At 41.0% G+C, this 19,015-nt stretch overlaps 1 protein-coding gene across 1 annotated transcript in view; it reads right to left on the bottom strand.

Annotated features, from left to right (window-relative positions):
* Positions 1-19,015, bottom strand: part of LOC141796661 (RNA-binding motif, single-stranded-interacting protein 2-like) — a 37,663-nt gene that overhangs the window by 8,280 nt on the left and 10,368 nt on the right. Inside the window, exons 2-7 of the mRNA XM_074677898.1 lie at positions 10,390-10,559; positions 3,975-4,033; positions 3,757-3,848; positions 608-765; positions 409-488; positions 172-281 (exon numbers count right to left, since the gene is read on the bottom strand). Coding sequence (XP_074533999.1) covers positions 172-281; positions 409-488; positions 608-765; positions 3,757-3,848; positions 3,975-4,033; positions 10,390-10,559 — 669 coding nt within the window. The remainder of the gene's footprint in view (positions 1-171; positions 282-408; positions 489-607; positions 766-3,756; positions 3,849-3,974; positions 4,034-10,389; positions 10,560-19,015) is intronic.

Genomic DNA, 19,015 nt, shown 5'->3' with positions numbered 1-19,015 from the left:
TACACAGGATTCACAACCAGTGAGGTCATGCAAACACCGGCGCAGTTTGAGCTGAAACAGTCCACTAGCACAGTTAGACTGACCAAACTGGAAACTTTTTAGCCACTTTATGTAACAAGTAAACAGAAAAGTTTCACTCAGAGAATTATGTGCGAGTATTAGCCAGCTTACTGTGTCACCATCTCTAGCCCAGGGCCTTCCATTCTGCAGGTACTTCCCCTGGTTCTGCCTCTTCTTCTGACCTCCGTCTGCAAACTTACATAATAAGGGCTCTGAGGGCACTGTGAAAACAACAGATCAAACAAGAAGAGGGGATTCAGTGATCACAGCAGGGAACAGAAAACACAGCACAGACACATCCAGAAACAATATCAGGTTCCTATAATACAAAGCAAACAGTCCACGCACCAGGCACTCCCGGTGGAGTCTTGATAAATTTGCCATTGAAATGCTGAATTATGGCCTCGCACTTCTCTGTGGACTCCATTCTGAAACACAAATTCACATTTAATCCTTCAAACATCTACTTTTTATTCGTGGCACAGATGTATAAACCTACGCTACCATGAAGCAGTTTTTCATATCAAAGGCAAACTCTATATTTTACCTGGCAAATCCCACACCCCGGCTGGTCCCATTAGCATCCCTCAGAATACGTGTGGAGATGACCTGACCGAAGGACTTGAGCATGCTCTCCAGCTCCTGCTCATCCATAGATACTGGCAGGTTGGAGATGTAGAGGTTGGTGGGGTCCTGTTCTTGTTGCTGTTGAGTTAAGACATCAAAGTATGTTCACAAAAAGATCTTTGTAGGATCTGAAAAGTTTTTCTTTAAGCAAAATGCCAGTATGTGTTGATGTAAAGGTTTCTATAAGGTATCTCTCTGGAGGAAGTGCGTCTAAAGTACTTCATTAGGCTGTTATTTTAGCAGAGCACTTTCAAACATCTCTGCAAATGCATTTGCATTTGCTAATGGAAAATTTTCTTGTCACTTTCAAAATCTTTTTCGCACCGCAGAAATTCCTGTGTAGGCTGCAGTGTGACCTGTCTTTCCATCAACACCTGCCATCACTCCCAGCACATTAGTGCTTCATCATATCCGTGCACCATGTCAGGCTTCATTTTAAAAAGGGACAGGATATGGATGAAATGTTTTTAGGTAATTAGTGCCTGACAAATAAACTGAAACCCTGAATAATCTGCCTTCCTGTGGTAGCTCAACTAAGACTTCTTTTAATCTAAAGACACATGATTTTACTGACACATGCAAATATGAATTTATCTGCAAAGATTAAGTTGCACGTTTCTGATGAGGGTTGTCTAATTAAGTGATCCAGGTATCCTCAAGGAAATTAAAGTGGAAAGGGATTATTCAGAGCCTTATTTTGCAGCATTGGCTTGACAGTGAAACCTTGTGTGACTGTGCTGGAGCAGACAGGAAGCCAGGCATGAAGTTAAAGAGTACAGGGAGCAACAGGAGCCTGGCAACCAGGAGAAAAGAGGCTGGGCTAAAAAGAGGGGAAGGGAAAACAAGTGAGCAAAGGACAAGTACAGAGAAGAGGGAGGGTGGGAGAAATGAGTGGCAAAGACTGATATTTTTTACAGAAGGAGGGAACTGACATGATAGGAAGTGGTGGGAGTCTTGAGTAATTTGGGTAATGAAAGAGGAGGATGACAGAAAAGAGCAAAGAAGGAAAAGCGGATAAATCAGTGCTCGCTGATTAAAAGGGCTCTTCTCTTTCATCAAAGTCTCTTTTATCTCTTTCATTTTATATTTTGTCTTCGCCGTTCTAACACTTGGTGCTATTACAGAGTTCTGCAGTGTGAATAGAACAACACAAAGGTTGAGCTTTTGAACTGGTCTGACCCACACATCACACATGAGAGAACAGTCAATTCCAGATGCTGTTGCAGCACAGGGGGCAGGTTTGACATCTGTAAAGTTTACAAAGCCAGGGAAAAAATAAAGTAGATTAATGTTATTCAAGTTTGATGACAGCTGTCGCTGATGATGATTTATTTCACAAACAAGTGGCCTCTGTCCTCGGCTTCCAGACACCTGGCAAAGAGGTAACCTTTCTTACTGTCGTCACTCTAGGTGTGGCAACAAGACTGTTATGTAACCCAGTGGCACACTGCAGATGAGATTAAAAGAGAGCATGTCTTACTGACAAAGGACCTTTTGATCCTTATATTTAACTTCTGTCACTGCTTGCATACACAACGTCCATATCTTACTCAAACAGAATCCACCCTAGTGCAAATATAAAATAATATAAGCACAATTGAATCCAAGCCAGGCAGATTTGTTGAGCCATGGTGCATTTTTTGTGCCCGGCCCTAGGTGAGCCTAGTCTGTTGAGGTGTGTCTCTGTACATTTGCTTTCTGAATGTTGCACAGTGTGTGCAAGCTGACGTATGGGTTTGATCAGGGAGGTGCTGGCAAGTCATAAAGGGATCTATTTTTAAGTCTGCCATGGTTCCCCTGTCCCTTGTGCACGCTGCGCCTCTGGGACCACAGCCTGGGGACCGGGTCGGCTCGATCAGGGACCAATGTGTACTCTGAGGATAGCAAATATGAGGTGTGGCTTGTTGTGTTTGTGAACAACAGTGTGCACCAGCTATGGTGATGGCGCCAACTGGTGAAACACCCCTTAATGGTTTGATATTGACCTGATTTTAGACTGCAGGTTGTTTTTTGTGACCCAAGGTAACCCAGTGACTCTGGACCAGTGGTGTATATTTAGGTTTTTATTGTGGCTATCAACACCTCTGACTTAGCACATGCTGTCTGGGTGAGTCTAGTCTTGGTGTCCAGTTACATGTGTCGAGTATTGAGATACACAGGACTGTGTGGCACTCTGACACAGTAGCTGCAGCGAACTTAGACTCCGGGTTTAGTTGCACTGGACTGGTTCAGGTCAGCTGGCAGCATGGATCTGTTACACTTTTCCAGGGCCGGGCTGAGGGAGACCCTGGTGTTACATTGCAGTGGGTCTGTTTGGGTGCACAACAAGGGGGGTGGGGGCAGGGACACTGGGGCGGAGTGTATTAAGTGCTGGTGTCAGCCCCAGGCCTGGGCCCAGACGATGGACAATGCCAGCCCATTGTGCCGGTCCCATTGACAGTGGGTGTAGTGGCACCCTCCCCTGGGTTCCCTCAATGGGAAGCCCGAGAGCCGGAGGGATCAGCTTAATGGGCCGACAAGAACTGCTTTGACTGCAGACACTTGGACAAAGAGCTCAGAACAAGCACTACGACAGGAGCAGGTCAGCAACATACACAAGCACAGAGACAAGGGCGGACAAGGGGAGGTGGAGAAAGAAAGTGGAGAGGAAAAAAGGAACAACATGAGGATAAAGGGAAGAAATTACTGGATTGACAAAGCAAAGACTATCAAAAACTGGTCAAGAATGAGAGAAACTTTGTTAACAGCCCATTACTGGTAGAGAGTCACCCACTGAAATGTATTTAAGCCCAAACCCACCTCAAGACCTGAGGTCTTGAACCCTTGCCAACAGGTGCAACATTTCACCTTTTACCTGCCAGGATTAGTCAACACTCATTGAGACAGGAGCTACATCTCTTAAGAGGGGTGGAGTTTGGCTGCTTGCTGTTTGACAAGTGTCATTGCAGAGAATGACCAACGGGGAACAGACCATACAGTGAATTTGGCAAGTCTAACCATACTGTGATTGGTTAATTTTGGAGTAAAAGCTGTGATGTTACAGCTGAACGAGAGTCATCTTATTCTTACTTTAGCCATCTGAGCCTGGACCCCACTAGACTTCAGGGCTGTAACAGCTTTCTGTGCTGCAGCGGGACTGTCAAAGTCAACAAAGCCATAGCCTGTGGAATAAAAATAGACCAAATAGAAAGTGAAAGCATGTTACTAATTGTTGGAAGTTTTTTTTAAGAGAATCAATGCTTCCATCATAGCATGAATGTCAGAAATGAGAAACCAAAACAACTAACCTTTACATTTGTTGGTGGTTTTATCCAAGATGGCCTTAGTTGACACAATCTTGCCATACCTTTAGGGCAAAAAAAGAAAAGAAAAAGGAAGAGGAAAACAGGATTAGTGATGGATGAGGTGACCGTGAGCCAAACAGAGGAATCTGCTCCAATCATATGCATACCGATCCGTCACACTTCCTCCAGCTGTATGACTACAGGTGTAAACATGAACTATTTCGTGCGATCAACTGTGTCAATCATGTGTCACAGAAAACTTTGTCTGCCTCCGCCCTTCTCTCCTTGGTCTGCCAGTGCAGACTGCTGTGCAGCTACTTGTGTTTTCAACAGACAGGAGACAGCACCTGAGGGCCAAAAACAATTTGTCCCAAGCCGAACTTCACCACGCACACTACTCATAAACACACACGTCCCTACTAAATACAGCTTGGCTCTTGAGTATTTTTAGTTCAAACAAAGCTCTCAGGTGTTGTCACAAGAAATGTCTGACTCGGAAATAGATTTTTTTTTTTTTTTTTTGCACTACAAAGGGAGACAACAATATGCCTAGTGCACTTTTCATGTAATAATGAAACATGAGCTATTGTCTAGTTTCAGCCAACCACTGAAAAAAACAACCCAGTAAAAGAAAAATCAATTAATGGATTGATTCAGAATCATCAAATACTCACGGTGTTGAAATCATGTTAGAGGACAAAAATAAGAGGTGTTACGTAATGTTTTGGGACTAATGGTTGACACTGTAATAAGGCTGTGCATGTGCTACAGTAACGTCTGGTAAATTCAGCCAGCGAGGGCTGCTGGTGCTCTTCTGTTTGGGCGACATGGCGTCTGGGCGGAATGTACACTGTAACCTGATGCTTCACCCCTCTGGTTCGCCTTCCTTCCCACCACCTCCCTCTCCCTCGCTCTTTTTTTCCACCCTCACACCACAGGACGCCCCTGGGTCCTACACTCCCACCTGCTTCTGATGGACATTTGCCCAGATGACTCAGATGAGACAAGACGATCATACAGAAAACAACCTACATCATGATATGTTTTTTACACCTAATTTTATCCATGTTTCTCCATTTATACATACACACAAACAAGCAATACCTATTCGAATTAAAACCAAGAAGGTCAATCCTTCATATATATGCAAAAGAGAAAACAAGCAGAGGTCTCTGATCCTGATTCGCATTGAATTTTGACATGAGGGTTGGATACATAAATTGAACTTTCTTTCTGCGGGACTTAATGAGCTACCAAATAGCTGAATGACCCTTGCATAAGCTATAGTTATAGTTTCTTACTGTCACTTCGGGGCTGCAGAGTAGTCATTAGGCAAGAAAATACACACAATAAATATAGTTTCTTTAATGGAAAGAAAGAGCTTACATTTTCCAGCACAAAAAAAGTTGCAGCTTACTTTTCAAGAATCTGTAGAAGGTTTTTAGGCTTGTGAGTTTTAAAGAGCCCCACTCCTTCAACAATGTCAGAGGAAAAGGTTTTTCTCTGTAAAATAATCAGAAAGTTCTGTCCCAGCTTGGCATTATCTTCATCTTTAGTTAGTGACCCATATATGAAGCCGTGAAGTGCTCTGTTTTGGTAGACTTTGCCCTGTGCATGCACACACACATACACACACAACCAAAGATTGTTTCACTTTGTCTTATTTCCAAAACGTATTTACAAACTGAAAACTTTGAACACACACTAAATGAAATCTTAAAGTGTTTTCATAGAAATAGGATACATATGTCAAACATTTTCAATGACTTTTATATTGATTTTTTTTACAAAATAAGCTACAGTTGGATCATGTTTTTTTTAACTTCTGGAGTAGTCAATAATCGCATCAAAGAGGAAGATAACATCTGTGCCAGGTACGCCATTTCTATAAAACTTGGGAAACCACGCCAAATGTAATAAAAACAGGTTTTATGGTTCAGAAAACAAATTAATACTTGAAATTGCAACCAAAAGAGTGACATTTTCATACTAAAAAGTTCATTATTTTGTTTTAATATGCAAAGTCAAGGTCTGAAGCACATTTGAAAACAATTTCAACAAGTATAACAAAACCCTGCAAAGTTGTTTAATGTTAAAAGAAAAAATTATACCTCATTTGTACCCCAAATGGTTCAATCAATGACAAGAGTGTTCCTGGCTGAAGTGTATTTAATGCAAAAGTTGGTTTTGGGCCAAGTAAAACTATGGTAAATTTATTTTGATTTTGGGGGTTTTATTGATCATTGACAGAAGTTCATGTCTTTATATTTCACAGTCTGGTAATTGTCAACAGATAAAGGAGTAATAAGCATCGAGTGACTTGTGTGTAAACTCTACTCGGGGTACATGCTGCATTTCTCGACTTAAAACCTCTGTCCACTGAATATCTGTCAACTTGTTGATGTTTTCCATCCATCAAACTGGTGTTATTTTGGTTAAAAAAAAATGTGATTTTTGGTGGTGAACACCCTCACATCGCTTGACAAACCATCATACTCTACTGCACTTCTGTTGCCACGATGCCTGGGCAGCCGTAACTGTTTACAAGCAGTAAATTGGTCTTTAATGTTTGGAATCATAAAACAAAATAAAAAAGTACATAATACTGCAGAGTAAGAGAAAATCTCTATACAAAAACAAGAAGGTTGATATCTGATACTATATGGCTGTGATCTTCAGGTTCAGGTGTCGCTGCACTGACAACAGATATGACTCTGCAGTGGAAACCACTGCATGGGCTCGTAAAAACGGCTGAAGCTGCGTCCTCTTCTCGGAAGAGCAGTGCACAGTTCAAAGGCCAGTATCACATTTATGGTGACATTATGGTGATGCCTAGGTGCCTGGCCTTTGGTTAAAAACATTTGATGAAAAAAACTCCCAAGAGACCCCAAATTGTTGAGCATCTGAAATTCTGTATCAGCCATGAATAGGAGAACTTTTCACTTTTGTTTCAGAACTCCCAGAAATGTTTTCCACAGTGTTAATAGAAGAACTGATGCAACACTGTTGTAAAAATGTCCCAAACCTATCTAACTTTTGAAACTTGTTCCTGACATTAAACTTGAATACCACACATTTTCTTCTCTATTAAAAAAATCCTTTTTTGGTTTTAATTGTTTATGTGTTCTCTTTGCTGTACTTTCTATCCAGTACAGTCTTCTGATGCAAATGATGAGCTAACTTAAGGCTGAGAATAACATTTTCTGGGACAAAAAAAACTAGCTGATCAAAGTATGGGACATTTTATCTATCTCTGCCTGATGTAAAAAAAAAAAAAAAAGAGGAAGAAACTGCATGTTTGAGCCTGTTCTCAACATCAATTACTCAACACTAAGATGTTTGCATCGCTAGAAGGCACCAGTCACATAATTGTCAAATATTTCCAGATTGGAAGTACCTGCTCAAATAAACTGATCCCTATTCCTGTACCAGTAGATCCTTAACAGAAAAAAATGTGGTTTATTGTACATTATCAACATTATTACCAGCTGTAAGGTTCACAGAAAAGAGTGAAAAATGATGATAATCAAAAGAATCTGTTGTATGCGTTCAGGCGAGTTCACAGGTCAGAAGGTATTGTGACCCTTCATTCACCTCATACCGTCTGTGGCCCATTGGCCCACCACACTGTGAAGCAAACAGGGACTTAAAAGACACTTCTGACCCATATACAGCTTTCTGACATTCTTTCCCAGCATGCTGTGCTACTCTTTTCCCACTCGTTTAAGTTTCCTTTTTCAAGGGTAGCAATCCCACCCACCCCTAAAGTCTCCATCTCCTCTCCACAAAGACTTCTCTGTTAATCCTGTCCGTGTGTTTCACATACCAACTGCAGATTTCAGATTTTCTATGATTGTTCCAGCTTTGACAGTGTGTGTCTGTGCAGTGCACCAATCCTCAAATATTAACATAATTATCAGATGCTAGCTGAGTAAATTTGCTCTGAGGATTTAGAAGCTTCCTCTTGTAGGGTCAGAATGAAAAACAAATATTAATCAGGGAGGGGTTGTGTTGTTGATATAATTAAGTCAGATCTTATTAGCTACTGCCAGGGATGGTTAAAGGTTCAGTGTTGTACCTGTTGCTGCTGACCCACAGAGATGATGGATGCATGGCTAGAGTTCAAAAATCACATCTCTGACATACAACACAGCTCTGATCTGGCCAAACCAGTTTGGGAGCTCTATAACTGGGTTTTATCTCTGAGCGTACGTGTGTACATGTGTTTGTAAAGCTGACATAATATAGAGGCTAGGCTGTTTGTCTAGGGGTGTGTACGTTCACAGCTGTCAGAGCAAAGTCTGCCTCACAGAAAGTAGAGGGTTAGATCAGGACATGAGAAGGCAATGCGCTGAACCCTTCTCCGGCCCCTTCTCGTCGTCTTCACCCCCATCCCAACCTTTCCCTGACTCTCACTCATTCCATCTTGGGTCTGTTTCTCAGTCAGGCAGTATTCATTTGCTGACAATTTCTTCTGTTTCTTGCTTGTGTCTTGTGTTCCTGTGATTGTCAAGATTTCATCAGTGTGACTTTTGTTGTGGTTATTCAACATCTTTATTTGCAAACCATGATTTCTTCCTTCCTGCCTAGACAGCTTCTTTTTCTGAACATCAAATTACAGTTTCAAACACTTTAATTTCATCTGTCCAACAGATGAAGAGAAAAGCTCAAGAAAGCACAGATGTTATCCGCTCATTTAAAGTTTTCTAATTTTCTCTAAGTCGCTCTCCAACGTGAGCCAGAAGTGAGTACCTGAAGGATACTTGCTCGAATTTCTGAGAAAAAGGATGTAGCTTTGTGTTACTCTAACAACGTAACTACGCTAAAAGCTACATTAAGGGCCATCTAATTTATTTAAACAACATTTTCAACACGTTTTATCAAGGGCCTTAACCCTACACAGGTTGCTGCTGTTCAACATGACCATGTTTTTTTTTCTTATAAACCCGAAAAGATCAAAGGCCTACATTTGTTAGGCATTTTCGGAGAGGGATTTTTTTCCTACAAACAAATCTGGAGCCTTGAACTAATAAGCATAATCACTAATCGTGGGAAACAATTCGGCTAGGACTCTCTCTGTGTTATGCACTTGTTGCTAGAGTTGTCACGAGACTAGAATTTTAACTTCAATATAATATCAATACCTTATACCTGATACTTATTCCTAAAGTAATGCATAGATTTAAAGAAAAAAAAACTCTTTCCGTTCTTTTGCATTGGCATAGAAGAGTTGGCTTTTTTTTCATGGGCACAACTCACACACTCAGCTCGACTGACTCATTTGTGACTCATCTCACAAATACATGTTCCTTACAAATGTGGTACCAGTATAAGATTTATTGCCAAAAAGCATTGAGACATCAAAGAAATAACCTGGAAAGCACAAATTGCCTTACTTTCTGTGCTAAGTAGATATGAGACTCCAGAAACTTTTGACAGATCAATAGCATTTGCCAACCCTTGATTTGAACAAGCAGCGGTATAGAGACTGTGACAGAGGGAGGAGCAGAGACACACCTCAGATAGAGGGGAAAAGAGAGACATCAGCGGTAAACAGAACTCAGTTCCTGCTTCTTGTTTGTGAGCAAGTGTGGATTTGTTTACAATAATCAACAAACAACCAGAAAATATCTTGTTAGTCTGTCTTTTTCATAGCTTTGTCCTCTCTACTGGTGCTCTCTCTATACCTTGTGTTTTGTAGACCACCCACCGCTCTCTCTGTCATTCACAGCTACTGATCTGTTTTACATCAGGTTCTATTGTCCAATAGCGTGTGGCACTGAATGTATCAAAAACCCTTTAAAAAATTGTGAATCCGCATCTGTACTGTCATGCAGCTCTGCTTTGGCACACCTTTGTGTTTTCATACTGATCCTTCAGCAGCAGAATATTGGTGTCACAGATGTCATTTGACATTGCACTGAAGCGTTGAGGAGGCAGGAGAGGAAAACACACGGCTGGAGCTCCAAATAAACTCACTATCATGCTCAAAATAAATGCCATAGCACAGTGCCTTCATCACATAAAGAGAAAAGTGAGGATAAATTGGCAACCCTTTTTGGCCCCAGCAATTAAACACTAATTTCAGTTTAACAAACTTTTGAAACTTGTCTATTGAATAATAATACCTAAAAGATCTTTGCTTCTAGAGGTTGTGAAGGACATCACATACAGTTGTACAACCAGCCAAAAAATCCTGACAGGGACTTTGAGTATTAAGCTGCTGAAGCAGGTGCATATTCAACCTTCAGACTGAGGTTAGCTGATGTGATATTTAACTCATTAAGGTCGACCCAAAATATAAATAATGTATTTCCCAACGTGTAACCCCAATCCAGGGAAATATACGAAGCTCATCAGCTTAACAAAATACTTCTGGGTTGATCTTACTTGAAAAAGAATCTTCAAAGTCACTTACGGTTGGCAGAGCTTGACCAGGTCTTGGTCTGTGGTCCCGGGATGAAGGCCACGAATATACAGGTTAGTTTTACTCAGCTGTTCCCCTCCCCCACCGCCGCTGCTGTTGCTACTGCTGTTAGTGTTGGGACTGGGGGGCGCCATCTGGTGGCCGGAGGACACATAGGACTGCTGAAATAAGAAAATAAAGTCAGCGTTAGTTCACTGTTCGTAAACACAAACTATTGAGTCACTGTTAAACTCAGTAATGATATAAAACATGGGCAAACGATAAAGATACATAACAACCTCCGATTCTCTACAGCTCAGAAACTAAAAAAAGTGTTTGGAGATGTTGAGAGATGGAAGGTAATCCTGCATGAGGCAGATGATTATGTGGGAGCTGAAAAAGTGGTATCACACAGCTCTCATGTCAACACTCACCAATACTGCTTTCTGAGGGGAATGCGGGGCCTCTTGGCTGCCTACTCCATATAGGGAAAAAGGGGCCTCTTATGCTTTCTCTGTGTTGAGTAACTTCTTTTTTTCTTTGAAAACCACAAAAAAATGTTGCGGTGGATTTCAAAACCAAGTCTCCACAGATCTAAAGCTAACATGTAATCACTCTGATGGGACAAAATGATGAGAAATGGCTTCAAAAATTTCTACTCTGTGACATTTTATTTGAAAGTACTTTTGCCCATGAAAGCATTTCTAATTGAATCGTTGCCATCTGTAGAGTGATGGTTCCACATTTTCTTTAAGTCAGGCCTAAGGTTAACAGTTAATAAGATCCTGAGTGGAATAATAAAAAACAGAGTTTGGTGGAGTCATTTCATTGAAAAAGGCAGGGGAATATAAAAGGATGAGTAAGAATAGCTCACCAGGACTTTTTAATGACAAAACAAAGAAACATGCTCATGTTTGGACCATCTGTTCAGGACAGATACCAAGCCCAACCACTCTTGATCCCCTTTCTCATGTCTTTAGTTGGCCTGTTTTCTTTTATCAGTTTACAAGGACTCCTCAGTGCCGGTGAATACTCGTCGTAAACTCTGGCAGTCAACTAGTCCATGACTCACGGCTGGAAACATGAAAGACTCTTGCACAACAACCAGTGCATCATCTCCTCTCACTATGGGATCGTTGCCCTCCTTGGAGAACTCAGACAAAAGATTGTGTAACCATGCAGAGCAATATTTTTTATTGGGATAAATGTAGTTTCATTATCACTTTGGCTGTCAAGAAGTCACATAAAAGTGCTCTCTCTCCAGGAATAGATTTATTGGCTGTCTTCCAAACAAGACTCAGGGAATAAATAGCAGCACTTGAGTGCAGACCGGGCACGCCAGAACTGGCAAATGTTGTGACTGTTTGCTTTGAGAAAAGGACTTAAATCTCATTAATCTTGCAGCCAAAGGTTTTAATTCAATGTTGGATAACAAAAGGAATGAGAACAAACACGGTTCCTGCCAGAGATCAGAGCCGTGAGGCCAGAGTGTCTCAGTCAAGAGAGCGATTGGGGGGAGGCGGCAAAAGGACCATGGGTTAATTTGAGCAGAGAGGACGGGGTCACTGATCAGACCGGTGGTGTTTAGGAAAAGCCCAGCAGGAAGCAACGGTCACACCAGGACCACCAGCAACATCAACCAATCCCCCTAATTAGACACTACCCATAAGGCCCCTCTGACCTCTGCTCTGCCAGCAGCGTAGCCATCATTCAACAACAGGCCCAATTATGCAAAGGAAACCCTCTCTTCCTTTACTCATGTAAGGCAACATGGAGACACAACTGAATTCATTAGACCAAAATAAGGCCATCCAGATTTTTTATTGATGCAATTCAAAGAATATTCAGTTTGTGAATTAAATTGAAAGATGGTGAAAGTGTGGAATAATTGATATTTATTTAATAAATCAATGAATCTCAACCCTGACTTTGAACGCTCCTAGTGAAAATTTAATATAAATATTCAAAAAAAAAGTATGAAACTCTAGCCTTAAAAATAATTTTTCAAGTTTTCCTCTTTTTATATCACACCTCAAAAATCTTTAGAAGGCCTGAAGAAAACCTCAAACACAGCACGAGCCAGCCTTTAGGGGTTCTTTCCAACTTGTTGTAGTGTAACTCATGATAAATACCATGTTGGAGTCAGCTAATTTGTGAATGAGCAAAGAACAGGACAGCAGAGACCTATAATCTCATTCAAGCACTCTTAACCAAAGTGCCAATTCCCAATCAAGCTCTAACTGTAGCAGGAGAAATCATTGCAGCAGCACCCCTAAAATCACCACTCTGCACCAACACGCGTGCAATCATACGCCCACAAACACACGCACACATTTTAACTGCTTCAGTATGCCTGGTTGTAAAGTTTCAAAAAGCTGCATGTCAAAAAATACTTCAGCTCTTTACTATCAAACATGCTTTTAATCTTTAATTAAAAGTAGAGACTGATAACATGTTACCCCTCAAGTAATCAGACGTTGTTAACTGACACTTTAAAGCTTGATCCAGTGAAGGACAAATTGGTGCAGAAATGCTCAGGAAGCCTTACTCACACACAAGTTTAATTGACTTCATTACATTCAAGCACTTTAAAGCTTATAACCACTCTGTCAGCTGTCATCAAATTTAAAGTATTATGGGAAAAAAGTCACTCTATGACCTTCCTGTCAAAGTAAGGATGTGTCTTTTAAACAGCTTATGAAATATGATTACACACATCTCCTTATTTTAACTACTGGCACTTAAAAATGTTTTTGCTTCTCTGATTTTGGATGATTACCTTCTGAGCTATTTCTGCATCATCCCCACAGATTTGGTCATGTTAATGTGAATAAAAGGTGCTGAAAATCCTCGACTGACACCATTAACCCAGTCGTGCTGTTTTTATTTTTTTTTTCGATGTTGTATTTTTCAACAAACTACCATTTCACCAGGTAAGCAAACTGCTGACCTGGTTCTCACAAGTTTAAAACCTGAACCTCATGAAGATAAATAACACATATTTTTTCAACAAAAGGGAGCTAGCTTACCCAAATTGACATAGTTTCAAAATCAAACTGAATATGACAATAAATCAAAGCAGACAGAAGGGGCCTGCAGGCTTACACAAGTCTGTGAAAGTATCACTATTTCAGATACAGATGCTATCAATGCATCATTTTTCTCTGCAGAGCTGCTCCAGCTGCATGACAAAAGGCTCAAAAATATCACAGGGTATTTTTAGGACCAAAGTCAGGATAAAAATGAGGATAACTTCTATAAATAAAACCTTTTTTCCTCATCTAAAGTAAAACTGATACACTAATCTTGTTTATTAATAGGACTGATTGATTTCAACCTCAGTATATCAAACTTTTCAACACTGTTTTGATTTGTGACATCACAAAAGTTATGACAAACTTTGAGCACCCCAAACGATGGCTCATGCATCTTTGCACATCTAGCATCTGTTTCGATGTTCCACCCTCTTTAGTCTCTTGCTGCCTCTGTTTTTATCTCCGTCTTTCCCTGTGGGGCTCTTCCAGTCGACCCCAGTTTGACCCCCTGAATTCCATGGATTTCCTGGCTGACGGGGGGTCTGCCTGCCTTGCTCCCCACCAGTGCTCCTGTCTTCTCCTCTGGCAGGAAAGAGCCATGACTGTCTGACCAGCTGACTAACATGCTAATGCACAGATTTATAGCCCAGCGAGCTGAATGAGGACACAGCTTCCAGCTCGAATAGAATTACCCTGCTGAGCACCCGCTTTGCACTGGCTCCACTTCAGGACCAAGGAAAGCTAGTCATGGGGAAACCACTCAATACTTACCTTAGAGATGAAAAAAAAAACATTTTGAATTTAGAATTGTGACACCTTAATGTTCCCTGTTTTTAATGTTAACAGATAAACAAACAATAATTAGTCTGTAAAGTCAGGGATTTCCGAACTTTCAGCCTTGGTACCAGAGATGAGCGACCCCCTGGCATGGTACAGCAATAATGCACAAAAGGGACGGGAATTTACAGTAATTCCTGTGTTCAAATGCTCTAAATATCAAATAAAGATATATTGGAATACTTGCAGATTATTTTTATTGCTCTAAACGTGAACAAAAAAAGGGTCAGTTGGACACTGACCTGCTAGGCTGTAATTAAAGTCTTTGCCATGGAAAACAACATCTACAAGAGTGGAAAAAATGACAAGGCTTGTATTCTGGATCAACAAATGCCATCAGCTTTGAGCATTTGGTTAAAGGGGACATATCATGCTTGTTTCTCCTTTACACTATGCCAGACAAGGATGCCTGTAAAGCATTTCTGCCCTCAGTACAAGTCATTTAGTTCCTTCATTTCCCCACAATAGCGTTCTCAAGATCCTCAGTTTAGGCCATTCTGAAGATCGTTGAAACGCTCCATTTCAAGAATGACCTCCAGTAACCTCGCAACGTCACAGCCCTTTGTGCTCTGATTGGTCAGTTCTATCAGAGGGGCGGAGGGGGTAGAGCCAGGGGGCGGTTTTTGCAGCATGGCAGTATTTACAAAATTGCCATGTTGAATGGGGCAGACCGAGCGAGTTTGCTGTTTGCCAAAACTTCACCGTAAGGCATTGATAGCACTAATAAAACGGCAGAGTGTCAGACCCGGGCGGTTCTGCAGCTCAGGAGGAAGAAAATCCACCTCAACACAGATCATCTCAGGACACTTCAGTGTGGCAAGTCAAACCGGTACTGTAACATGTATAGTTTATACGTTTATACTCGGCTCTTGGTGGGTGTATACCTCTGTGGCGGTTGTGTGACTAACTGACATCACAGAGGAGGAGCTGCTTTATCAGATTACTCCAATAAAAAGAAAGGATCCTCGTGTCGTCACGAAGGTCGAAATCTCGCAGCCAAATGGCAATGACCTATTTTCAGAGGCATCAAATCTCGTTCTTGGATATCAGAAAAAATACAATATCTCATTTTTTGAAAATTCAGGGGGTGAAAGGTCTTGTTTTCAACTTTATTATTTTATATGTAAGTATTAAATCACGGATCAACATGATATGTACGCTTTAAGCATCGAACCAGTTATTCTTTGGCATGCAAATTTAAAGCTACACATCTTGCACTGCACATTAACTTCATAGTTTTTGTCAAAGTACTTCTAGACATCACTTTTCTTGACTGAAATGTTGCAGGTGTAGCAGACGTTTCTGTATTTGTTGTGCTTTTGCTTTCGGTGTAATAAAATTTTCCTACAGAGTTGTCATAGCTGCTGTAAAACAGTTGTTTTTGCCAAAATCTGCCTCGGTGTGCTGAAGCTGCAGCCAGAGAAGTCACAGGTCGATATCCTGCCAGTAATTTTCCCACCTAGTACATTCAGCTAGGTGAAGACAAAAAGCTGGATCACACGTGTAACCCTATATGTGTTCAAGTTGTCGCCAAAAGTAGAGCTTGCACAGGTGGGCGAATAACAAAATGTAACCCAAATAATGGGGTAAACGGCATACAATAATCCCTACTTTGATGAAATCCATAATTTTAAATAGATTTTGAATTTGGACAGCACATAGCGACCCCCAGTCCCCTTCTTTAGTACGTGATGCTGTTACCCCAATTAAACTAATTCCTGCAAATTTTGTGTGACTATGCATTTTTGTCCAGCAATTTTAAAACAAAAAGTATTTTAAAAGCAGGGAACAATCAAGTACCATGCCAAAAAAAAAAAAAAAGATTTGCAGCTGCTTTAGTTCCCACATTTTGCAATCCATGTGTATTGATTAAAATCCACAGCCACGGACTCATATTCTGTGGAAACAGATTTCCAAACCAGGCACCCTGGATTTGAAATCGTCCACACAGCAAATCTGGGCACGTGGGTTAAAGTCTGTTCACACAGAACCCAAATCTACACCCACATATTCTTTTTCCATCTGCAAAAATTACAAATCCATTTTCACTGTTGACAAATCTTGGCACACCGCATGTTAACTCCTCGGAGATTGGTCAAGTGCTTTTTTTCATGACCTGGCACCCAGAGGCCCTGTACAAAACTTTAAACAGCTAAAATGTTTTCTTTTTGCTTTTTTAACTTTCTATATACTAATACTAATTAGTATTAAATTACATCTTAAAACATAAAAAATTATCAAAAATTCTTAAGTTACTCAGTAATTTAAGTAACAATCTTATCTCTGAGGCTATAGAGAGTTAAAGTAACAGCTGGAGAGAACTAGCAGGCTTTGTCTTGAGAAGTATAATAGCCACATTCTGTTAGCTAAAGGTGAAGTGAGGACTGGGTCTAGTACAGCTGCAGTATGGCAGCAGGCAGGAAATCCTCTGTGTCTGCTCCTGATCTTATCACACGTCCATTTGGATGAGAAGATCTGCATTCCAACCAGGTGACAGGGACACCAGACTCACGCCCAGACTCGCTCCTGAACCTCCTTCCTTTCTGTCTGTAACACTCCCCTTCCCTGTGTCCCCACCCCCACCACCACCACCACCACCACCTTTTAATCCTCAAACTGTCTGCCTCTTAATGTTGATCACAACTCAATGCACCGTGCAAATGCATGCTTGGCCTCCATGCCAGGTCGGGTGTCCAGAGCTCAGGAGCTTGGAATCAGATACGTCCAAACAGCGACCCTGGGCTCAGCTCGAGATCTAACAAACTGTGAGGCACACCGAGTGTCTGGCATCACTGCGGTACCTGGCATCAGATTTCTGACAGCTGTGCTTTCTCCAAGGACTCAGTCTCCCTCTCTACCTGTTCACCTTGGCTGGTTCATGTGACTGGCACTGAAGTGAGGGGCTAATCCGAAGCATCTGACACATTAAACACAGAGATAGACAAACATATACCTGGCAGAGGGCCAGAGGGACAAAGGTCAGTGTAGAGAGTTCAGTGAGGATAGACTCACTGCAGTGGAACAGCTGGTTTGATACAAAGAAAGAAACGTAGCCGCGTAGACTCAAGTTAGTCATGCATTCCCTGTGGTAGGATCAATAAACACATGTCCACTACCCTTTATATTACATTTATTTCAGAAAAATAAAATATTACTTTAGCAGGGAAACCTTTTTCAAACTTTCTATGACATGGTTCACACTCTTTTTCCACTTCTTTTTGGTGTGAAAAAAAATGTACTGCTTTTTCTGTCTTTATTACTCTGTCTGGTTGTTTGTAGATCTGCATTGACACTAATTTACAAACAACTTCCCTTTTCATTAAGTCCATTCAATTTGTCGCCAATAGGTGACCAATTTAATGGTGAAGGGGCCAAATTAGATTACCCAAAGGGTTGTTGGCTACTTAACTCCTCTGTTTATACCAAGATTCCTTATGTTTGTTTGTTTTTTTTCACTGAACTAGTGCTGTCCTAGTAATGATAAAATCCTCCTTAACACATAAACTCCTGTTATTTTTATTCAGGTATTTACAGAACGTTCAGGTCCTGATATTTAAAGGGACTTTTGCTTCACTGCAAAATGGTTTGACGGACAGTCTGCCACAACTTGACAGGTTCTGATTGGATGAAGAGAGGGGTCAGGCGCAGCCGGGGAACGTGTTGCAGACACAAATGGAGAAGTTTTTTCACATATTAGGGATTGTTTCTGTCAAAGTATTACTTAATGTATTTTAGGGGTGTAACGGTCGCAAAAATCACAGTTGGGTATGTACCTCAGTTTTAGGGTCACGGTTCGGTACATTTTTCGGAACAGTATGGAACAACGCAAAACCATTTGCTTGTTTAGCATGTTTACTAAACCAAAAACTTGCCATTATACAGCGAGGGGGGAGGCTCTTCAAGCGCCGGTTGGTCGTTAGCAGCAGCCATGATGCACAATTCAGACACAAGCTCCTGTGGCTACGGAAGCTCTTTGACATTCATCTTCTGATTGGCTCACCGTGAGACGTCACATCCACATGATATGCACATGATCGCAAAGCACGAATCACAGACCACTTTCCTCATGAATATTAAAACGCCTTCCCTGCTCAGCCAATCATAGACGAGTACTCACGTGAATATTAAAGAGCCATGTGCAGCGGCTAACGTAAACTTACTGTACTCGTTCGAATACAGCACTGTACCGAACTGAACGGCCTTATGGAGCGGTTCGGCACGGATACATGTACCGTTACACCCCTAATGTATTTAGATGAAGAATAGACAAAGAAATAATGGCATAAAAGCAGAAATGAGTAAACGTTGCTTATCATGAACATCACTAATTCAGATTTTCCTGAGAATTACCAGAGACTGATGATCTTTGGATGTAGTCTCTGTGATTTTACCCATCTGCTCCTGATACAAAATAATGAAGTCTATTATCAGCTAGTGTGGTAAATCTGCCTGATTTCCTGATTCATTTACGGTTATTGAGGTCTGGATATGATATGACCAGCCCATTTTTGATTACCAACAATTTTTGATTCTCGATTCGAAATTTGACTGTTACTCAAAATTAGTGCACCATTAAAAAACAGTCGGTTGCTGAATTACATCTGTTTTTATTGAGAAACAACTCAAAACCCTTTCTGTGTAGTGTAACTTGAAACAAATGTTCACACCTGGAGATTTTTTTTCCTGTCGAACAAAAATGCAGCTTTGGAACTTTGTGTGTTCACAGCTGTGTAATGCCTTGCACATTTTGCAGATTTACTGGCTTA

The sequence above is a fragment of the Halichoeres trimaculatus genome, unplaced genomic scaffold (assembly GCF_033239565.1).
Source record: "Halichoeres trimaculatus isolate MK-OKI-2021-1 unplaced genomic scaffold, fHalTri1.1 fHalTri1_scaffold_1, whole genome shotgun sequence".
NCBI lineage: Eukaryota > Metazoa > Chordata > Actinopteri > Labriformes > Labridae > Halichoeres > Halichoeres trimaculatus.
Note: the sequence above shows the minus strand (reverse complement) of the source record. Positions and strands in the feature narration are given on the sequence as shown.